The sequence below is a fragment of the Mustela erminea genome, chromosome 19 (genome assembly GCF_009829155.1).
Source record: "Mustela erminea isolate mMusErm1 chromosome 19, mMusErm1.Pri, whole genome shotgun sequence".
In the NCBI taxonomy this organism is placed as follows: Eukaryota; Metazoa; Chordata; class Mammalia; order Carnivora; family Mustelidae; genus Mustela; species Mustela erminea.
The window spans coordinates 25,592,663-25,617,591 of record NC_045632.1 but is presented as its reverse complement, the minus strand read 5'-3'; the positions used below and the strand labels follow the sequence as shown (position 1 = coordinate 25,617,591).

The 24,929-nt window shown below is 36.6% G+C and overlaps 1 protein-coding gene across 1 annotated transcript in view; it reads left to right on the top strand.

Moving 5' to 3' along the window:
* The window catches only part of ITFG1 (integrin alpha FG-GAP repeat containing 1), a 293,792-nt gene that overhangs the window by 187,503 nt on the left and 81,360 nt on the right, over nt 1-24,929 (top strand). Inside the window, exon 12 of the mRNA XM_032326067.1 lies at nt 656-764. Coding sequence (XP_032181958.1) covers nt 656-764 — 109 coding nt within the window. The remainder of the gene's footprint in view (nt 1-655; nt 765-24,929) is intronic.

Here is a 24,929-nt window from a genome sequence, read left to right as displayed (position 1 = left end):
CAGATTTTTTTTTCATTCTGTTTATAGTTTACTATTTTAAGGTTTGGGGTTGTTTGGCGTGGTTTTTTTTGTTTTGTTTTGTTTTTTGGGGTTTTTTTTATTTGACAGAGAGAGAGATCACAAGCAGACAGAGAGGCAGGCAGAAGGGGAGGGGGAAGCAGGCTCTCTGCTGAGCAGAGAGCCCAATGCGGGCTTGATCCCAGGGCCCTGAGATCATGACCTGAGCCGAAGGTAGAGGGTTAACCCACTGAGCTACCCAGGCGCCCCGGGTTTTTCTTTTTTTAAGTTTATATGTGAATTCCAGTTAACATTTAGTGTAGTAATAAATTCAGGTATACAATATAGTAATTCAGTAATTCCTTACAACATGCAGTACTCGTGACAAGTGCACTCCTTAATCCCCATATCCCCATCACCTATTTCCCCCACCCCCACCCACATCCTCTCTGGTAACCATCAGTTTGTTCTCTAGAGAGAAGAGTCTGTTTCTTGGTTTGCCTCTCTCTCTTTCTTAAGGTTTTATATTTTTTAATAGTATTTTTATTTTAAACATCAAGTTGAATAAGGTTTATATTACATGATGACCATGCATGTATTTTCATTATTTTTTCAGTTGCTGGTTTGTTCTTACAACTTTTGTGTATTTGTTTTCCAGGGAATCTTGGACATTGTAGTACTAAGTAAAGGATATACAAAGAATGATTTTGCCATCCATACACTAAAAAATAACTTTGAAGCAGATGCTTATTTTGTTAAAGTGATTGGTGAGTATTTGTTTTATATGTTTTATTATTAATTTATTAATACTTAATTTTGTATTCTCTCTGTCAATGCAAATTCTCCAAAGAATAAGAACAGACTCCTACATAACCTATATACAACTCTCTGAATCAGGAAATCAACTTTGTTACACTACCATCATATATACAGACCCTGTTCAAATTCTTCAAATGTCCCAACAATGATTTTTTTCTGTTCCAGGATTTTATCCAGCAATTCCTATTGCATTTCATTGTAACATCTTTGCAGACTTCTTCAGTCTGCAACAATTGCATTTCAGGTCCTTACCAATTTTAAAGAATACAGGTTTCATTCTGTAGCATAACCCTGTTTTCTCTTTCTCTACTCAGGTCATACATTCTTTGCAGAAATTCCATTGCATGGAATTGCTGTGTACTTCTCGTGCATTTTATCAGGAAGCATGTGATGTTGGCCTGTTACACCATCATAATGTTAATCTTGATCTTTTGGTCATCTTATTGACCACCAGGTCTTTCCACCTTAAGTTCACTATTTCCGTCTTTGTGTTTGCTTTCTCTGAGATAGTTGTCAAACAGTGATTCTCTATTTCCAACATTCCTTCTACATTTTAGTTGGCATTGTACTATATCTTTCTCTTCCATGTATTTATGTATTCATTTATCATATATATGTGTTTCATTATTGTATTTATTATATGTATGTATTCATATTATATTCAGTACATAAAATCATTTAATGTTCAAAGTGTTCCCAATAGAAGCAGTAGAAGCTCCTTCACACTGGCTCCTGTATCTTTTTGACATGTTTTCTGGGATAGAAAGATACTCCAGATTCATCTTATACCTCCCTTTCCCTAAGTCTAGAATCTGACGTCTCTCCAAGGAGCCCTGTTACCTTTTATAGTGGATGGTATTTAAAAACCAAATTCTAGATTCTCAGTGTGCTGATTCTACTGAGTGTCATTTCTTCTAGCTTTTCCCAATGGACAGAGCTAGGAAATACAGTTACGGCTTCACATACACAACACAGAAATATACCCATCTATAACTGTATGTATGTATATATGTATACGTACATTTACTTACAATAAAACCATGAATTTATGCCCTTACTTCCATTCCTAATCTAACATAGCATTTCAAGGGTTCTTTCTAGTCATTTCTGTCTATAGGTATCTTCTCTAGCAGTGAGAAACTCAGCTTCCACTTTCCTCAGTATATTTACTTCAATTTTCTCATTATTTCCTATTTCCAACTGGCATCCATGTTACCATAGAGATCCTGTACATTTTCTGTTAAGTGTATGATTAAATTTTTTATTTTCTTTGAAGTGATTACAAGTACTGTGTTTTTAAGTTTGGTTTCCGCATGTTTGTTTTTAATAAATAGAAATAGTTGATTTTTGTGTGTTCCTCTTGTATACTGTAACCTTGCTCATTTATTGATTCTAGGAGGCTTTTTTAAGATTCGATAGGATTTTCTACTTAGACAATTACATGGAAACCTCTGATTTCTTCTTCCCAATCTATGCCCTTTTTTTCTTCTGGCTAAAATTTCCATTACTGTGTTAAATAAGATTGGTGCCAGTGGACATCCTTGCCTTGTTTCTGATCTTGGGGGAAAGCATTCCATCTTTCACCATTAAGTATGATATTATCAGTAGGTTTTTGTATTTCTGCATTGTGTTAAGTAAGTTTACCCTGTTTCTGCTTTGCTGAGAGTTTTATCATGAATTGCTGTTGGAAGGTAACTGTGTTTGTGTTACTATTATTATAGTTGACACTAAGACAGCCATCAAGACAGTCATTTGTTAATTGTTAATGAAGTGACACATGTATTTATAAATAACAGAAAATGTAATTTTCCTTTCTAACCAGCATATTCATCCTACTTTGAGTGAACTAAGAGTCACTCCCATCTTCATTACTATCACAATCTCAGAATATTGATATTCTACCCATTTCTACACTTTTTATCTATATGATTGCAGGCACTCCTTTGCCATTCTGAAGGAGGTATTACTTGGCTATTTTAGAGCTAAAAAAAGATTAAACTTTGCTGTATATTTGGCTTGCTATTAATGTATCTACTTTCAAGTGTATTTTTTTTCCTCAGCAGTTTTCCTTCACCTTTAATCCTCTTCTCATCTGAAAGATAAGGAATCCTTAAAATTTTTGCTAACCCTAAATGTATGTGTAATTAGAATAATCTGATTCAGTTCACTGAATTGAAACAAGCACTGTTGAAATAAGTACAGTTTGGAATTTGATCTTCTTCAGATAAATAACTAAGTCTAGTATAGTCATTGACTAATGCAAACTCTAGTTGCCTTGGGAAGATTCAGCTGAAGCATACATCTCAATGTATCTGTTCTATGCCCTTGGATCATTAGGATCAGCCTTCGTAAATGACAGCACACTCCTAGTTCCCATTTACTTAAATATAACACGTAATCTCTTCTCTACCCCCAATTCCATCCATTCCAGGATATTTGAGAAGCACTCTGAAATCCAGACTTATTTACTATGGTCACCTGCTTAACATCTTTCTCTCAGAGGGTATTAATAGTATTCTAAACAACTTGAGATTAGTGTCCATGTCTTATTTGTCTTTGATTACGGAATGCCAAACACAGAGCCTGGCATATAGGAGGCCTTAGGAAATTAATGTTAAATGTATGGCCAGGTACTTTTCAAGGCATGGATTGGCTATCTTATCTTAATTTAAAAGTATTACCTCTAGTACCCAGGCAACATTTGATGCCTCAGACCCCATGTTCTGTCTCTAGGAAACATTCTACCAAAATATGAAACTCGAATTCAAGGACATATTCCCACCTTTACCTGTTTTGTGATGCTAGAGCTATAGGTAGTCAGTAGTTCATTTCCAGGAAAGAGAAGATTGAGCCTTAGTGAGTGAGTTACCTACCCTTGCTTAAGTTCTCAGGTCTACCTATATTCAGGATTCTCTGTGACTAGAAAATAACTTACTTACTTGGATGACTCGGTCAGTTAAGTGTCTACCTTCAGCTCAGGTCAGGATTGCTGAGTCCTAGGATCGAGCCACATATCAGGCTCAGGGAACCTGCTTCTCCCTCTGCCCCTCCCTGCCTGCTTGTGTGTGCGCTCTCTCTCTCTCTCTTTCTTTCTCTCTCTCATTCAAATAAAAAAGCAAAATCTTGGGGAAAAAAAAAAACTTAATCTAAGAAACAAACTGAGGGTTTTGGAGGGGAGAGGGATGGGGAATTGGGTGAGCCTGGTGGTGAGCATTAAGGAGGGCATGTATTGTGTGGAGCACTGGGTGTGGTGCATAAACAATGCATCTTGAAACACTGAAAAAATTTTAAATTAAATTTAAAGGAATCCAAAATTTATCCATGATAAAATAAGTAAATAAATAAATAATAAAAATTTTAAGAAATTAAAAAAAATAACTTACTTAATTTCCCAGGCTTATAAACCAAAAATGTACAGAAAAAATATCATGCATTAAGAGAGGGGCTCTCATGACCTTAATGAGATCCTGTGAAAATAACCTTTTTGTTCCAACCTAGAATGTTGTTTCAAAAATTTATATTAAAACTCAATAATTCTCTTTCAAAGTATTTTTTTTTCTGTTTAATGAGATAGCTATAGGATTTGTGTCCTTGATTTGAGTTTTGCCAATGTACTTCAAAGAAACTATTTTATCACGTTTAAAGATTTCAAAAAAAAAAATCTATTGCTTAGTTCATCTAAATGTGAAATATTTATGTGTGTGGCTGTACAGATTGAAGAGTGATGCTTCCTAGAATAGACGTTACTTATTGAGTAATAAGGAATTCTAGTGAAATAGATACTAATTTGTATATGGTTAGGACAAATCAAGTTCACCCTGCACTCAACAGGTTCTTTTATTCCAGCCTTAAAACTGCTTTCATATTTAAAATTATTTGTTTTGTAAAGCTTGAAAAAATATGCTTGAATTTTTATACTATACTCACAAATTTGTTAGTTAACATAAGGGCATATGATGCTGTTACTTTCCTTGTATGCACCTTTAGACTCTCCTAGAGTAGAGGTCATCAGTCATGTGAAATAGAAGTAAATTGGAGCATAAAAGATTTTCCTACAGTGGAATTCAGATCCCCAGTTGTAATCATAATCATAATAATGCTAAAGAGAGAAAGCAGTTTCTCAGTATGAAGTAGAAGCTGGTCTCACACTTTGTTTATATTGATCCCCTGGAAATTGTCCATGTGAAAAATGCATACATATAATTTAGGATATACAGTCCTTCCTTGATATTTATTCATTTATATTTTTAAAAATTAAAGAAAGATCAGGGAATCCTAGAGATGGGAAAGGCCCCAGAAGACCTTGCCCAAGTGCACCCTCATGCAACATCTCACTCAGCTTCTGCTTGAATGCCTAGCAGCAAAACTCACCTCCTCATAAAACAACACACACTTTTATAAGTCAGTTTAGTTGTTAGAATATTTATTTTTGTATGAAGCCAAAATATGCATATTCAGTTACTTCTATCCATTGATAATAATATCTGGTGTATAGCGGACCCTTGATAAATATCTGTTGAATAATAAAACAATTAGTCCTACTAAAGTTATTGCAGTTTTTCTCCTTACAGTAGACCATAAATTATAACTATAGTAACAGAATAAATAAATACATAATGGCCCTGCTCAGGAAAAAAGTAAACTTATTTAAAGAATTAAATACTCAGACAAGAGACTACATGAAAATGAAATGACATGTTTGAGGTGTCTCTTTAAAGTAACCCAGGGAACCTCAACTCTATGGTCAACTAATCTTCGACAAAGCAGGAAAGAATGTACAATGGAAAAAAAGACTGTCTCTTCAAACAAATAGTGTTGGGAAGATTGGACAGTCACAAGCAGAAGAATGAAACTGGACCATTTCCTTATACCACACACAAAAACAGATTCAAAATGGATGGAAGACTCCCTCAGTGTGAGACAGAAATCCATCAAAGTTATAGAGCAGAACACAGGCAGCCACTTCTTCGACCTCAGCCACAGCAACTTCTTCCTAGAAACATTGCCAAAGGCAAGGAAAGCAAGGGCAAAAATGAACTATTGGGACTTCATCAAGATCAAAAGCTTTTGCACAGCAAAGGAAACAGTCAACGAAACCAAAAGACAACTGACAGAATGGGAGAAGATCTTTACAACTGACATATCAGATACAGGGCTAGTATCCAAAATCTAAAAAGAACTTATTAAACTCAACATCCAAAGAACAAATAATCCAATCAAGAAATGGGCAGAGGACGTGAACAGACATTTCTACAAACAAGACATCCAGATGGCCAACAGACACATGAAAAAGTGCTCCACATCACTCAGCATCAGCCAGAATGGCTAAAATTAACAAGTCAGGAAACAACAGATGTTGGCAAGGATGCAGAGGAAGGGGAACACTACACTGTTGGTGGGAATGCAAGCTGGTGCAGCCACTCTGGAAAACAGTGTGAAGGTGCCTCAAAAAGTTGAAAATAGAGCTACCCTATGACCCAGCATCACACTACTAGGTATTTACCTGAAAGATACAAATGTAGTGATCCAAAGGGGCACATGCACCCCAATGTTTACAGCTGCAATGTCCACAGTAGCCAAACTGCGGAAAGAGCCTAGATGTCTATCAACAGATGAATGGATAAAGAAGATGTGGTACATATATCCAATGGAAATTATGCAGCCATCAAAAAGTGAATTCTTGCCATTTGCAACGATGTGGATGGAACTAGAGGGTATTGTGCTAAGCAATATATGTCAGTCAGAGAAAGACAATCATCATATGATCTCACTAATATGAGGAATTTGAGAAACAAGTCAGAGGATCATAGGGGAAGGGAGGGAAAAATTAAACAAGATGAAACCAGAGAGGGGGACAAACCATAAGGGACTCTTAATCTCAGGAAACAAACTAAGGGTTGCTGAAGGGGAGGGTGGAGGGAGGGATGGAGTATCTAGGGGATGGACATTGGGGAGGGTTTGGGCTATGGTGAGTGCTGTGAATTGTGTTAAGACTGATGAATCACAGACCTATATCCCTGAAACAAATAGTATATTATATGTTAATTTAAAAATTTTTCAAATTAAAAAAATAAATAAAAATAGAGTAACCCAAGGAAGTAGGAAGTGGAATGTAGATGTAACAAGATTGGCCATGTTTTGTTGACAGCTGAAACTGTGAAGTGTGAGTGGGGTTCTTTCTATATTTCTAATATTGTGTAATTTGAAAAGTTCCATGTAGAAAGTTTAAAAACCAATGGATCTGGGGCGCCTGGGTGGCTCAGTGGGTTAAGCCTCTGCCTTCAGCTCAGGTCATGATCTCAGGGTCCTGGGATCGAGCCCTGCATCCGGCTCTTTGCTTGGTGAGGAGCCTGCTTCCCCCTGTCTCTCTGCCTGCCTCTCTGCCTACTTGTGACCTCTCTCTCTGTGTAAATAAATAAATAAATAAATAAACGATAGATCTCTTGAGAATCTGTAGCCTGTGACTTCCTAGTCTAAGTCAGAATGGGGACCACTGGGTAGCACTAGCATCTAATTAACAGTATCCAGGAGAAGGTTTTTTCCACACATCTGCAAGTTCAGACCCAGACATAGCCAATTTGGTGCAGGAGGTTTTAGTTTTAGGAAACAGGATAATTTTGCATTAAGGATATTAACATAAATATTAAGAACATGCTTTATAAAAAGGTCATGGGAAATTAGATACCAATTTGAAACAATCATATGGGAAAGATAACCTAGTTGTTTTGAAGTGGTCTTCCTCTTTTTCCCTTGATTATTAGTTGTTTACCTTAAGTCAGACAGTTACTAGGATGTAATTCTTCTTTCAAAACCATCTACAATGTCCAGAGTTAATTTTGCCTTAAAATTATTCCATTATTCTAATGCTCAAACCAGCCTGTGTTTAATTAATGTCACTGTTTTTCAGTTAAGAAAATTGAGGAAGTTGGTGACAGAAAACTATCCTTTAGCCTATTCCCAGTGGTACCCTATGACACTGCAGATCCACAGAATGCATTCCAAGCACTTCTGTAAAGTTGAGGGGCCCTGTGCATTACAGAATTGTGGGGTTCCCTAGCTCTCTTGAATCAGAACCGATTCCTAGCTCTTTTTTTTTTAACCTTATTATTCCTATCAGCTGCACTGGAAGGTTCTGCATTCTAATTCAGTTCTATCAGAACTTAACTCCAGTTTCTAACAAATATATGAACCTGAATTTCCCTAACACTTTTTTTTTTTAAAGATTTTATTTATTTGACAGACAGAGATCACAAGTAGGCAGAGAAGCAGGCAGAGACAGAGAGCGGGGAAGCAGGCTCCCTGCTGAGCAGAGAGCCTGATGCAGGGCTCGGTCCTAGGACCCCAGGATCATGACCTGAGCCAAAGGCAGAGGCTTTAACCCACTGAGCCACCCAGGCGCCCCTCCCTAACACTTTTTAAATTGTAACAGTGTTTTCTCCATTTACTTCCCAAATAGGATGAGATATTTAGAAATATTTTATTTCCATGCCTGTTTCAAGATTCTGTTGAAATAGTGTGGAAGTTTATTTATGGATGATTAATTTTGTTTTACCTTTTCTGCCTTCTGTTTTACAAATTCTTTCTTAATCTTTCAAAACCAAATTATCAATGATTATTTAAACTTAACAAGTTTTGGGTGCCTGAGTGGCTTAGTCATTTAAGCATCTGCCTTTGGCTCAGGTCATGATCTCAGGGTCCTGGGATGGAGCCATGCATAGAATTGGGCTCCGTGCTGAGCAGGAAGTCTGCTTCTCTCTTCCTCTCCCTCTTCCCCTCACTCCTATTCTCCTGCATGCACACGATCCTCTCTCAAATAAATGAATAAAATCTTAAAAAAAAATAAACTTAACAAGTTTTGCCAGCTTTATTGCCATCAGTTTACCTATATGCCACTTCTTTCCTTTTCTTTTTTCTGATTCCTATCTCTTTTGGTAAAATACTTCCTCATGTGATTTTCAGAGGGTTTACATAGGTTAATATATTTTCTGAGTACTAGTGTGTCTTAAAATGTTTTTAAGCATAATACTGCTCTTCCATATCAACATTAATTTTTTTTGTATAGAGTTTTATAAATACTGCTCTGTTTACTTCTTGTAAACAGTACGGTAATCTTTCAAATTTTTCTCCTTTATGTTCTCTTGTTTAGGTGGAGACCATTTGTATGATTGCTCACTTTGGTTTTCTTTCTCTTAAGCTGTTGTTTTTCTTCATGCATCTGAGAATTTTTCTATACTTACAGTTTTAAAAAGAATTAGTGTTGGTAGGTAATATGGGTATGAAAAGCTCATGCGTCGTATACAATTCTGCCTCGCAGACAATTGCCACAACTCCCTTTCTCCCCTCCCTGTGCAGGAGCTCCTTGGGGCTCAAAAGTGGGAGCTAACCAGAGGTGAAAAATTATTTAACAAGATGGTGACTTCAGAGTTCTCAGAGAACAGCACACAAGTGATGCCTAGGTGGTGAACTGCACCCCCACTTCTATGAGAATTACTAGCAAGGGATATAACCAGAGTCTCTAACTTATTCCTCTGGCCTCAACCTGGGGGGATCATCAAACACGAACAGAGTTGTGCTTTCCAATGAGAAGATTAGGAGATTTACAGGGAGGCACAGTTTATTAAACAATCCCACTGCTTTGCTGAACCTTTTTGTGTTATTTCACCATGTGGATTCAGAGGGTTGGTTTTTTGGCAGTAATCTAAAATTATTTAGAACACTATTTAGGAATACCAGCAAATCCCCCAATTTACTTAGCTAGCAGGAACCTCCCAGTGACAAATACATCTTTTCCCTATGTGATCCTTGGCTCAGTTCTAGGACTCCTTCATCTCCTCCCTGCTCCCCTGGCCCCATCATGGCTTGCCCGTGTTATCAACCCTCACCCTGAGATTCAAAGTTTCTCAGTGGTGTGCTAGGGAGTCCATCCACTATTGACCCACTGACTCTGTGACATGGTTAGCATTAACTGGCTATTTTCTCAATATTATTTACTTACTTAATACCCTTAAGAAATTCCTCAAAATAGCTGCCATTGATCACACCTTTTATTTTCAGACTTTTTTAATCATTGTAGTGGTATTTAGGGATTAAGGAAGGTAAATATATGTATTCCATTTTTAATTAACTAAAAGTTTTTCAGACATGTTTACCTAGAATCAAATATGGTTTTAAGCTAAGACCTCCTGAATTTAGAATAAATTTTAACAAGTTTATATGTGTGTAAAACATATGCCTGCCATATTTAATATTGATTTGCACAAGTGGTGAACAGGATCAAAATTAGTTGAAAGATGATTGACTTTTTACTTTATAAGTTTCTGTATCTAAGTTCTTTTTAATGAGCATATAATTTTTTAACTAAAATAATGAAAGATAGGTAATCAACAGACAAAAAGGTGTCCACAAGTTGTCCAAATTAAAGTCTGAATGACAGAAATAGCTGGGACAGTCGCTTTTATTTCCCAGGTGGTATTTGATTATGACATTTGCCTTATACTCACATGTCTTAAACAAAAACAAAAAAAAATTTCAGAGAATGAATATGAGGAGTCACATATAATCCAGGCAAGGATTTTTCATTTTACTTTTTCTTCTTCCAAGATTTTATTTAAATTCAAGTTAGTTACCATATAATGTACTATTGGTTTCAGGAGTAGAATTTAGTGATTCATCATTTACGTACAACACCCATGTCTCATCAGAACTATACTCCTTAATGCCCATCACCCAGTTTAACCCATCCCTCACCCACTTCCCTCCATTGACCCTCAGTTTCTTCTGTAGAGTTGAGTCTCTTATGATTTCCTCCCTCTCTATTTCTTATTTTTTCTTCCCTTCCCCATGTTCATCTGTTTGTTTCTTAAATTCCACATATGAATAAAATCATATGGTATTTGTCTTTCTCTGATTTAGTTTGCTTAGCTTAATATAATCTAGCTCCATCCACATCCTTGCAAAGGCAAAGATTTCATTCTTTTTGATGACTGAGTAATATCGCATGTACCACATCTTCTTTATCCATTCATCAGTCAATGCACATTTGGGCTCTTTTCATAATTTGGCTATTGTTGGTAGTGCTACTATGAACATTGGGGTGCATTCACCCCTTCAAATAACTATGTTTGTATCCTTTGGATAAGTTGTACCTAGTAGTACAACTGCTGGGTCATAGGGTAGCTCTATTTTGAACTTTTTGAGGAACCTCCATACTGTGTTTCATAGTGGCTGCACCAATTTGCATTCCTACCAACGAGTAAGATGGTTCCCTTTCTCCACATTCTCGCCAACATATTTGTTTCCTGAATTGTTAATTTTGCCATTCTGACAGGTATGAGATGATATCTCATTGTCGTTTTCATTTGTATTTCCCTGATAGTGATGTTGAGCACTTTTTCATGTGTCTATTACCCATATGTATCTCTTCTTTCAAGAAATGTCTGTTCATGTCTTCTGCCCATTTCTTAACTGATTATTATTTTTTGGATGTTGAATTTAATAAATTCTTTATAGATTTTGGATACTAGCCCTTTATCTGGTATGTCATCTGCTTTTATCTTCTCCCATTCCATACATTGCCTTTCAGTTTTGTTGATTCTATCCTTTGTTGTGCAGAAGCTTTTTATCTTGATGAAAGTCCCAGTAGTTCACTATTGTTTTTGTTTCTCTTTACCCTTGAGACATGTCTAGTAAGAAGTTGCTGTGGCTGAGGTCAAAGAGTTTGCTGCCTGTGTTCTCCTCTAGCATTTTGATGGATTCCTGTCTAACATTTAGGTCATTCATCCATTTTGAATTTATTTTTGTGTATGGTGTAAGAAAATGGTCCAGTTTCATTCTTCTGCATAATATTGTCCAATTTTCCCAACATTCGTTGTTGAAGAAACAGTCTTTTTTCCATTGGGTATTCTTTCCTGTTTTGTCAAAGAGTAGTTGACCATAGAGTTGGAGGTCCATTTCTGGGGTCTCTATTCATTTCCACTGATCTATGTGTCTGTTTTTATCCTAGTACCATACAGTCTTGGTGATTACAGCTTTGTAATTCAGCTTGAAACCTGGAATTGTGATACCTCGAGGTCTGGTTTTCTTTTCCAATATTGCTTTGGCTATTCAGGGTCTTTTCTATTCCATATACATTTTAGATTTGTTCTATCTCTGTAAAAAAAAATGCTGCTATTATCTTGATGGGGTTTGCATTGAATGTGTTGATTGCTTTGGGTAGCTTAGACATTTTAACAATATTTGCTCTTCCAATCCATGAGCATGGAATGGTTTTCCATTTCTTTTGGTCTTCATTTCTTTTATAAGTGTTCTGTAGTTTTCAGATCTTCTACCTGTTTGGTTAGGTTTATTCCTAGGTATCTTAAAGTTTTTAGTGCAATTGTAAATAGGATTGATTCCTTGATTTCTCTTTCTGCTGCTTTATTATTGGTGTATAGAAATGCAACAGACTTATGTATGTTGATTTTATATCCTAAGACTTTGCTGAATTCATGTATCAGTTCTAGAAATCATTTGGTGGAGTCTTCAGGTTTTGTATATTGAGTATCATGTCACCCGCAAAGAATGAAAGTTTGACTTCTTCCTTGCCAATTTTGAGGTCTTTTACTTCTTTATGTTGTCTGATTGCTAAGGCTGGGACTTCCAGCATCATTTTGAACTATAGCGTTGTGAGTGAACATAGCTGTCATGTTCCTGACCTTAGGGGCAAAGCTCTCAGTTTTTCCCCATTGAGGATGTTATTACCTGTGGGTCTTTCATTCATAGCCTTTATGATATTTTCATATGTTGCCTCTATCTGTATACTGAAGAGGGTTTTTATCAAGAAAGGATGCTGTATTTTGTCAGATGCTTTTTCTCCATCTATTGAGATGATTGTATGATTCTTATCCTTTCTCTTATTAATGTGGTATATCACATGATTGATTTATAGATATTGAACCATCCCTGCAGCCCAGGAATAAATCTCACTTGGCAGTAGTGAATAGCCTTTTAATATACCATTGGACTGATTAGCTTGTATCTTTGTTGAGAATTTTTCATCATGTTCATCAGGGATATTGGTCTATAATTCTTTTTGGTGGGGTCTTTTGTTTGCGGATCAAGGTAATGCTGGCCTCATAGAATGAGTTTGGCGGTTTTCCTTCCATTTCTATTTTTTTGGAACCATTTCGGAATAATAGGTATTAATTCTTCCTTAAATGTTTGGAAGAATTCCCCTGAGAAGCCATCTTGCCCTGGACTCTTCTCTGTTAGGAGATTTTTGATTACTGATTACAGCAATGTCTTTGCTGGTTATGGATCTGTTCAGGTTTTCTATTTCTTCCTGTTTCTGTTTTGATAGTTTTTATGTTATCCATTTCCTCCAGATTGCCCAATTTTTGGCATATAATTGCATATAATATTCTCTTATAATTGTATTTCTGTGGTGTTGTTTGTGATCTCACCTGTTTTATTAGTGATTGATAAATCTGGCTAGAGGTTTATCAGTCTTTTTAATTTTCTCAATATACCAGCTCCTAGTTTCATTGTTCTCTTCTCCTGGGTCTTGTTTTGTTTTTTTCCTATGACATAAATTTCTGCTCTAATCTTTATTTTTTCCCTTCTTATACTGGTTTTAGGCTTTCTTGGCTGCTCTTTTTCCTGCTCCTTTAGGTATAAGGTTAGGTTGTATATTTGAGACTTGTCTTATTTCTTGAGGAAGACCTGTATTGTGATATACTTGCCTCTTGGGACCACCTTTGCAGCATCCCAAAGGTTTTTTGGACTTTTTGTGTTTTCACTTTCATTTGCTTTCATGTATTTTTTCGTTTCTTAATTTTCTGGTTGACACATTCAATCTTAATAGGATGTTATTTGATTTCCATGTATTTGTGGTCTTTCAAAATTTTTTTCTTGTGGCTGACTTCAAGTTTCAAAGCATTGTGGCCTGAAAATATGCATGGTATGATCTTAATCTTTTTGTACTGGTTGAGCCCTGATTTGTGAACTAGTATGTGATCTGTTCATAAAGTGTTCTATGTGTGCTCAAAAAGAATATGTATTCTGCTGCTTTATGATGAAATGCCCTGAATAGATTTATTAAGTCCATCTAGTCCAGTGTGTCATTCAAAGACATGGTTTTCTTATGATTTTCTGCTTACATGATATGTCCATTGCTTTGAGTGGGCTAATGAAGTCCCCTACTATTATTGTGTTGTTTTCAATGAGTTTCTTTAAGTTTGTTATTAATTGATTTGTATATTTGGCTGCTCCCAAGTTGGGAACATAAATATTTACAATTCTTAGATATTCTTGTTGGATACACCTCTTTATTATGATATAGTGCCTTTCTTATCTCTTATTACAGTCGTTGTTTAAAATCTAGTTTGTCTGATATAAAGATATCTACTCCAGATTTCTTTTGATATCCATTAGCATGGTTCTCCACCTCTCACTTTCAATCTGAAGATGTCTTTTGGTCTAAAATGAGTATCTTGTAAGCATTGTATCAATGGGTCCTGTTGTTGTTGTTGTTGTTTTAATCCACTTTGATACCCTATGTATTTTGATTGGACCATTGAGTCCATTTACATTCAGAGTGATTATTAATAGATATGAATTTTGTGCCATTATATTACCTGTAGAGTCTCTGTTCCTGTAAATTGTCTCTTTTTCTTTCTTATCTTTTTTGCTTTGGTCTCTCTTTCCCATTCAAAGTGTCCACTTTAATATTTCTTGCAGAGCTTCTTTAGTGTTCATGAACTCCTTTAGTTTTTGTTTGTCTTGGAAACACTTTATTTCTCTTTCTATTCTCAGTGGCAGCCTTGACTGCATATTTGTTCCATTTAACACATTGAATATAGCATGCCACTTTCTTCTGGCCTGTCAAATTTCTGTGGGTAATTCTGCTAAACTTATGTATCTACCCTTATTGGTTAAAGACCTTTTGTCCCTAGCTGCTTTCAGAATTCTCTCTTTTCTTAGTATTTTGCAGGTTTCCCTGTGATGTGTCTTGGTATAGGCCTGCTTTTATTCATTTAGAGGGGAATTCTCTGTGCCTCTTGGATTTGAATGCCCATTTTCTTCCCCAAATTAGGGAAGTACTCAGTTACAATTGGTTCATATAACCGTTCTGCCCCTTTTTCTTGCTCTTCTTCTTGTGGGATCCTATGATACAGAATATTACCATACTTTATGAAATCACTGAGTTCCCTAAGTCTGTATTCATGATCTAATAATTTTCCTTCCCTCCTCTTTTCTGGCTCACTATTTACCATAATTTCATCTTCATATCACCTATTCTTTCCTCTGCTTCTTCCCTCCTGTTGTGATTGTATCCTGTTGGTTTTGCATCTCATTTACAGCATTTTTTTATTTCAGCCTGACTAGTTTCTGTAAAGTTTTTTCCGGCGAGATAAACACAACACCAGGCAAAGTGGGTGCAAGGCAAGATTTATTAAAAACGCTCTCTGGCGAAGTTTCAGGGCTCAGGAGAAGGGGAGCCAGGAAAGTTGTGCCGGGAGGAGGTGGGCACCCTCGGGCGAGGTTCTGCGACTCTGGAAAGCAGAGTGGCGGAAGTCGCGCCCAAGGCAGGGAGGAGGGGGCTTTTAAGGGGTCTTGGGGAAAGCTCAGGGGTCTTTTGGCAAGTTTCCCTTATTTGGATATCCCGCCGCTCATCGGATTCCCATTGGTCCACAGGAGCCCGGGGCGGGGGTCTCAGATTCCTGCTTGGGCCTTCGTTCTCCTGTCCGAGCTCAGGTCTTGTGGCGGGAACTTTCGCCATCTTTAGTAGCCCTTCCTGCCAGCCCAACAGTTTCTAGGTCTCTGATCTCTGAAGCAAGGGTTTCTCTCGTGTCCTGCGCTGTTTCCAAAGCCACTAGTAATCTTGTGACTGTTGTTCTAAATTCTTACTCAAATAAATTGCTTATATCTGTTTTGAGCAAGTCTGTGTCTCTGATTTCTTCTTGATCTTTCTTTTGGGGAAAATTCCTCTATCTTGTCATTTTGTCTAAGTTTCCATCTTTTGAGTATTATGAAAGCTTGTTATGTTTCCTGCTTCTGAGTGTAATGCTAAAAAAGCTTCTGAGCGTAATGCTAAAAAAGCCTGTATGTTTCCTGCTTCTGAGCATAATGCTAAAAGAGGTCATACACTGTCGAAGGCCTGGCCCTTCAAGAAGTGTTTCTGCTGCTATGCTCTGTGCACTCTGCTGTTGTGTTTTGGCGGCTCTTTCCCGTAAGTCAGTCTTCAGGATTCCTCCTTGCTTGCAGTGGGGAGTGTCTGGGCATTTAACTAGGTGTGCTTTGATTTGTTTGTTAAGATAAGCCTGATTACAAAACAAACAAACCTGACCCAAGAAAAAGAGAAAAAGAATAGGAACGAAAAAGGCAAACAGAATATAAGCTTGATTTCAAAGAAATGAAAAGAAGGCTGATCTAAAATATTAGAAACTATAATCATGATTCTAAAGAAAAAAGAAAGGAAAAAAAATTCAGGGGAGGTGGGGATGGCAGAGCCTGGTCCTGTTTCCACCAAAACTGAAGCCAACTCTTAGGAGTACTCTGTGGTCAGTGGACTTGGTACATGTAGAGGGCCTGTGTTGGTCCTCTGTGGGAGAGGCCCACTGCACTGGCTCACAGTTGGACTTGCCCTAATAATGATGCTCCTGTAGGGCACAGGGGGTTGGGTTTGGTGTGAGTGGCTCCAGCTACTGGGGCAAATAATACATTATATGTTAATAAAAATAATTAATAAAATTTTTTTAAATACATGAGCTATGACATATATTGTGTTTTAACATGAAATTTTAAGGGGTGCCCGGGTGGCTCAGTTGGTTAAGTATCTGTCTTCAGCTCAGGTCATGATCCCAGGGTCCTGGGATCAAGGCCCTCACTGAGCTCCTTGCTCCATGAGGAGCCTGCTTCTGCCACTCCTACTCCCCCTGCTTGTGTACTCTTTTTCTCTCTCTTTCACTCTCTCTGTTAAATAAAATCATTTTTAAAAAAATGGAATCTTAAGATCCTAAGTGTTGTCAGGGTGCCTGGCTAGCCTAGTCCATAGAGCATGCAACTCTCAGTCTCAGGGCTGTGAGTTCAAGCCCCACCTTGGGTACAGAGATTACTTAAAGATAAAAATAAAAATCTCAGGGCACCTGGGTGGCTCAGTCAGTTAAGCAACTGCCTTCAGCTCAAGTCATGATCCCGGGGTCCTGGGATCAAGCCCCATATCGGGCTCCCCCTACTCTGTGGGAAGCTTGCTTCTTCTCCCTCTGCCTTCCACTCCCCCTGCTTGTGCTCTCTCGCTGTCAAATAAATAAAATCTTTAAAAATAAAAAATAAAATAAAATAATAAAAATAAAAATCTTAAAGAAAAAATCCTATATATTGTCACTTTAAAATTTAAAATTTAGGAATTATACATTCCATTAGTCATCAGTTTTAAGCCAATTTAATCCGCTAGTAACCAGTACTTCAAGTAGCTCATTAAGTATTTTATTTACAGATTTTCATTTAATACTGTGAATGGACTATCTTCTAAATTCCAATAATCTTTTTTATAACAACTATAGTTTTTAAAGTCTAAGGGTCTTAGAAATTACTCTTTAAAACAGTCTATTTAAAAGGGTAATATAGGGGCACCTGGGTGGCTCAGTGGGCTAATAAGGCTCTGCCTTCGGCTCAGGTCATGATCTCAGAGTCCTGGGATCGAGCCCCACATCGGGCTCTCGGCTGAGCAGGGAGCCTGTTTCCCCCTCTTTCTCTGCCTTCCTCTCTGCCTATTTGTGATCTCTGTCAAATAAATAAATAAAATCTTTAATAAATAAAGAAGTAAAGGAGTATTATAAAAAGTAAAAAATAGAAGTGTATTATAAAATGTTATAACAAATCTGTATATAGGATTTTGTAATATGTCACAAATACATACTCATAATTTACAAAAGTTTATGGAATGGATAAAATTCTTATCTTTCTAAAAATTAGACTGTGTTTCAGCCAAGATCAGCTGGTTAGTAGGAAACCATTCATTGACACTTGAAATGAGAAAGAGAGATACTTTAAGAAGCTCACCGTGGTGAAAAACACAAATAGTGGAATGCTGGAATTATATACCAGTATCTACCCTGTGAAATTCCATTTTCCATTTGGGCTCTTTATATTAGCCCACCTTCCCAGTTGTTGTTGCAGTTACTTAAGAAAATTGTTTTACTTAAAACCATGTAGTTTTAGGGGTGCCTGGGTGACTCAGTGGGTTAAAGCCTCTGCCTTCTACTCAGGTCATGATCCCAGGGTCCTGGGATCGAGCCCCAAATTGGACTCTCTGCTCAGTGGGGAGCCTGCTTCCTCCTCTCTCTCTCTTTCTCTTTCTGCCTGCCCCTCTGCCTACTTGTGATCTGTCTGTCAAATAAATAAATAAAATCTTTAAAAACAAACAAACAGCAATCGCCAATATATGCTTTTTATCACATGCCAGGCCCTCTGCCAAGTGTTTTATATGGATTGTCTCGTATAATAGTACCTATATATGATCACTTTTAGTGAAATACATTAGAATCTATAACTTTTTAAAATAGTAGGATCTTGCATATCAGGGAAAGAGAAAACAGAATATTATCTTACAAACTAAGTTATACTCCTGGTTCTTCTATGCATTTCTGACATGTGTGAGCAAACATAAACAAAGCACTCTAAAACCAAACCACTTCCATCTGTGCTGGGATAGAATGTTAAGCTCCTGAAACTATCTACTAGCAAGATAGATACCAGTTTGGAATCTTAGGATACGGGAATTTTTATAACCCTTGAAAATTATTTTATCCAATCATAGTATTATAAAGATTTTTCTAAAACTGTAAAACGGAGAAGTGAAGTGATTCGCCCATGCCCACACTTTGCACTGGCTTACACACTTGATGAAATTTCCTATACTATATGAATAGGATGCCTGAAAGGAGCAGATCTTATGGATTTTAGCCAGTGTTGGTGTTAAATAATCATTTGGAGATCTATTCTTTTTTCTTTTAAGATTTTATTTATTTATTTATTTGTCATAGAGGGAGAGAGAGTATAGGCAGGCAGAGCGGCAGGCAGAGGCAGAGGGAGAAGCAGGCTCCCTGCCAAGCAAGGAGCCTGATGTGGGACCTGATCCCAAGATGCTGGGATCATGACCTGAACCCAAGGGAGCTGCCCAACCAACTGAGCCATCCAAGTGTCCCTTGAGATTTATTCTTGATGAACGTTCATGACCTGTAAACTTGGTATAATTTGACATGAACAGAAACTAACAAAAAAAAACCCTTATTAATAACAAGATGAACTACAAATACAAATATTAAATGTATGCTCAGTTATGTTTCTCAGCATTTAATTTAGTTCTTCCTTTCTTTCTGAGGTTGTATGTAATTTTAGTAAGTTAAGATTTAAACTGTACTGATGAGCCTGTCACATTAATATACAGAATAATATAGTAGGGAAATAAAAATAAAAATTTTCTGATATAGCCTGTACATTTGAAGAAACCTAATGTTTTTCAGACTTTTTTTTTTTATTAACTCAAGAATGGAAGAAGATAGAAATGTGTATGTGAGTAGGTGTGTCTTTTTTGAGATTGGAAACTTAAAGGGAAAACAGAGGGATTTGTGATAAAGCCAAAGCTTAAAGTGAAATTCCATTCTTCTATAGTATTCTTTGAGAAAACAATATAATTACTGAAAGTAGCTAAAGACATTTTTTCTGCCTCATGTCAAAGATACAGAGCTAGTAGAGCCCAGAAACCATACAGTCTAAGTCTGCCCTACCTGCTGCAGTTACTAAGTAGATGTCACTGAAAAAAAGTCGGGTTGTTCTATAGATGAAATAATAATTTCAGGCTAAGAACAGATTAACCTTCATAATAGTATTTAGGAATTCTGAATTCCTAATTAAACAATATTATCAACCAGAATATTAAATAGACTCAAGGGGTATTACGATTCCTTCTTGCAACTATGCTTGCAGAAAACAAGGAGATGCGTATTCTATTTGTATTATGTAGGTATCTCCTCTTATAAGACATATGTATGTATAATATATATAACATGTGTATGATATGTATATAGGTATGATATATTTAAATCTTATCTTGATCCTATTGCTATAATATGAAAATTCAAATTTGACAAAGGAAATCTTATAAAAAACAAAAATAGATACAAGAACCAAATTTTTAGCTTGCTATATACAAAATGAAACAGACTATTATATAATTTTGAGTAAATACTCTCAAACTATGCTAAACAAGACACAGACAATTTATCTTGTACAGAAAATAAAATAATCCACTGCTTCATCGATTTTTCCATCTCCCATAAAAGTAGGATAATGTGCTTTTTAAATGAGTTAGTGTCTAGTGGCCACGTGTTCTTTCATAAGAGCTCCATGTGTTTTGTGACCTTGAGTGATGTACTGGCCCAAGCTTCTGTAAAAAAGAAGCTTCTGTCCTTTTCTGTAAAAAAAAAAAAAAAAAAAGGAAGAAGAAGATGATTGTGGGGGTCAACTAAACGTATCTCCCAATCTTTCTTCTAAGGAAGAGCATATATGAAAGCAAATTCCTGTTCAGAGTTTGGCACTTACCAGCTCAATGAATGTCTACTAAAAAGATACCTGATAACCTTTCTGAAGGAGAATTTCAGTATATACACCAAAAGCTTTAAGATTACACCCAGAAACAATTCTAATTCTTTGGTTAGCCCAAGAAAATTATCAGGGATGTGCCAAAGATTTGTGTATAATATACTATATCTGTAAAGATGATCTCCCCAGTGGTGTTTTTAAAAGAAGACAAAGTTAGATTACAGAGTGGAGGAGAACTTAAATGTCCTAATAAGAATGGGTGTATATTTTATGTATATATTTATTTATGATCTCATGCATACACTTGCAAAAGAGAAGAAGAGAGGTAGAGGGGCAGAGGGAGAAACACTTCCCACTGAGCAGGGAGCTCAGTCCCTGCATTCATGACCTGAGCCAAAGGCAGATGCTTAACTGACTGAGCCACCCAGGCACCCCATGTAGTTATGTGATAGAAGCATATTTAATAATGTAGGAAAAGATTGGATTATGACAACCAAAAAGATTACAAAATTATGAGTAGCATGTCTTCATATATGTAAATTTTTTAAGTGTGTGTATTAGTCTACTCAGGCTGCCATAACAAAGTTCCATATAGCTGGGCAGCTTAAACAAGAGAAATTTGGTTCTCATAGTCTGGAGATTGGGAATTCCAAGATTGAGGTGCCAGCAAAGTCGGTTTCATTCTGAGGCCTCTTCTCTTGGTTTATAGGTGGCCTCCATCTCTTTGGGTGCTCACATAACCTCCACTTTGTGTGTGCAGTGAGTGAGAGAGAGAGAGCAAGAGAGCAACTCTCTCATGTCTCATCCTTTTTTTTTCTTTTAAGATTTTATTTATTTATTTATTTGACAGGTAGAGATCACAAGTAGGCAGAGAGGCAGGTAGAGAGAGAGAGAGGGAAGTAGGCTCCCCGCTGAGCAGAGAACCCAATGCGGGACTCGATCCCAGGACCCGGAGATCATGACTTGAGCCGAAGGCAGCAGCTTAACCCACTGAACCACCCAGGTACCCCAGAGTAGATGATTATAGCGGTTGCTTTAGGCTGAGGGTGGGAATAGGAGGACTAGGGCCTAATAGCTAAAGGGTACAGGGTTTCTTTTTAGAAGTGATGAAAAGTGATTATGGTTATGATTGCACAACTCTGGAAGTACACTAAAAACCACTGAATAGGACACTGTAAATGGGTGAATGCTATCTCAAGATGTGAATTATATCTGAAAGCTGTTACAAAATGTGTGTGCACATGTGTGTGTGTACATGCACATGTGTATGTGTGTGAAGGTGGTTTTGGAAACCACTATTTACATAACAAGCATTTATTGCTAAAAGGAATCTGTCTACTTGAAAGAGGAAGATGTTTGCATGTGATATAGCTAAAGAAGAGTGAAAAGTGCTTTGTACTTGAATTATATGTGCTAGAAGATTATTAAGATCATAGAAGGCTTCTGTGAAAATGATAAGTGAGAACCTAGTTCCAGAAAGATGGAACGACCAAAATGGCTAGTGGCACAACATTACAGGTGAAGGCCATGATCACAGAATACAGAGTGAGCAGATAGTAAAGAGAAATTAATTCTGCTTTAGGAAAAATGTTGATGGTATCCACTGATGAATGGGCATCTGTGGCAGAGGGATGATTGTCAGCGATCTAATAATTGCAGAAACTTACTGTATTAGCGTTCTCCAGAGAAACAGAACCAATTTTATATATATATCACACTCTCACACACACACACACACACACGTACATACAGAGGTAGGGGAGAGGGAGGGAGAGAGTTTGTTAGGCAAGAAAACCTGATGTTTTAGTGTATAGGCCATCTGGCCAGCGAATTCTTAACTTGGGAGACTTTTGCAGGCCTTCAGCTGACTGGATGGCACCCATTATGAAGAGCAACCTCTTTTACTCATTTTACCAATTAAATATTAATCTCATCCAAAACTGCTCACACAGAAATACTTAGAAAAATTTTTGGCCAATTATCTGGGCACCCCATGGTCTAGTCAAGTTGACACATAAAACGATCACACTTACTCCTTACATTTTTCATCAGATTGATCGTTTGTTCACATAACTGTGTGAATGAAGAAGATAAATTTTATAGCAGTGTTCAGAGGGAAGAAAGTGGATGTACATAATGAAAAGGTCAGATCCAGGGTGACCACCTTGACGTGTAGGTGTGAGGGGAGAAGAACAGTTACAGTGATGGGCGTACAGAGGAAAAGAGCGTGGTGAAATTTTACACAGGTGAAATTCACAGCCTGGTGAAATTTTATATAGATATACCCCCTTCTAGCCACACCTAGATCAAGATGAAACATTTGCAATACCCCAGAAGGTCCCCCAACCCAGTCAACACTTCCTGCAAAAGTATATCCATTGCTATGATCTCAGTCACCACAGATGCATTTTCCCTATTTTGAATGTCATATAAAAGCAAGCATACATTATTACACGCTCTGCCTCTGCATTCTTTATCTCAGCATTATGTCTGTGGGATTCATCCAATACATATATTTGTAAATAGAATCTTACTAAACACTTTTGCCTGCATCTTGTTTTTTTATCTCACCAAAAGAGCATAAACACTCTTTCAAGTCATTACTTACAGGTCTCTTTCATTAGGGGAGTGAAGGAGGAACTTATTTTATTTAGTTCCAGAGGTAGAATTTAATGATTCATCAGTTGCATGTAACACCCAGTGCTCATTACATCAAGGGCCCTCCTTAATGCCCATCACCCAGTTACCCCATCCCACCACGCCTCCAGCAGTTTGTTTCCTAGAGAAGTTTCTGCTTGTCTCCCTCTCTTACTTTGTCTTTTTTTATTTTTCCTTCCCTTCCCCTATGTTCATGTTTTGTTTCGTAAAATCCACATATGAGTGAAATCCTATGGTATTTGTCTTTCTCTGACTAAATTATTTCCCATAGCATAATAACCTCTAGTTCCACCCATGTCATTGCAAATGGCAAGATCTCTTTTTTTTTATTATCCAAGGGATACAGACATAGTGATTTGAAGGAGCATGTGCACACTGATCTTCAGAGCAGCAATGTCCACAATAGTCAGAGTATAGAAAGAGCCCAGATGTCCTTCATTCTTTCAGTAACTCCATGTCATTCCATAATACTGTACATGTTCTACAGTTATCTAGTATTTTCTCTAGAAGATATGTAGATATGTAGCTGGTTTCCAATATTTCATGGACATGAAATTAAGTGAGTTGAGGGGCTGGGTTTTTAATATTAATAATACCAAATTACCATTCCCAAAAGCTCTAAGTATTTACATTCCCACCAGCATATGACACTGTCTAGTTTAGTACCTATTAATCTGAGAGCTCTAAATTTTTATTTCATTAATAAATTTGGTTTTTAAGTAATACATGCAAATGATGAAAAATATACAAGAGTAAGTGGTGAAAAGTCAGTCTCTCTTTCCCCATCTCCTTGGTCTAATTCTTTTTCCCAAGACAACTTCTTTGTGTCTCTCCAAGATACTTTATGTATGTACAAACATATATGTATATACTTTTATTTTACATAAATGGTGGTTCTAGGCTCTGCTTTCTTCACTTAACAACGTATCTTGGAGAGTATACCACAGCAATATAATCTAGAGCTGCCTCATTATTTTAACTATGGTTACAACATGATGAGTTCTTTTAAATAGATATCAAGGCTATTTCAATCCCTCGTTATTGTAATTATAAATAATGCCACAGAGAATATCCTGTTGGATAAATTTCTAAAAATAGAATTAATAAAAAATAACATAAATGTTTTAAATAAAAAATTACTGAGTATACTTATAGAAAAGCTACCTAAGTATACAGGCCTAATTTCACAAAATACAATGTACCTGTGTAATTATTGCCAGATCAAGAAACACATATAACCAGCAACCAGAAGCTTCCTCATGCTCCCCTGTTAGTTACTAATCCACATCACCTAAAAATAACCAGTTTTCATTTCCAACACCACAGATTAATTCTGCCTAGTTTTAAACTTTATAGTATATTTTTTATTTTAACAGATGTCCCTTCATAGAAATTGTATCAATTTATACTTTCATCTATAGTATATAAAAATGTGTATTTCCTAACACCTTCATCAACCAGTGGGTTGTTAAACTTTTTGATTTTGCCAATCACGTAAGTGAAAGGTATTGTCTCTTTTATTTTGCATTTTTCTTATACCGTGTAAAGTTCAGCATCCTTTCATATGTCTGAGAGTCATTTGTATTTTTATTGCTACAAACAGTCCTTCTCTTTTTTCACTGTCTTATTTATAAATGTACTGTAATATATATTAAGGAAGTTAATCTTTTGTTATATGTGTTGCAAATATTCTTCCTAGTTTGTCATTTATCTTTGATTTTATTGTTTTTTTCCTACAGACATTTTTCTTGGGCCTTTTATTTCTTGCCTGTTAGGTATAAAATTGATTTTTTTTTCCCTGACAGGTGAGGTTGAGTGTTTCTGTTTATGGTTTTGATTATTTGCATTTTCTTTTCTGGGATATTGCTTCTTGA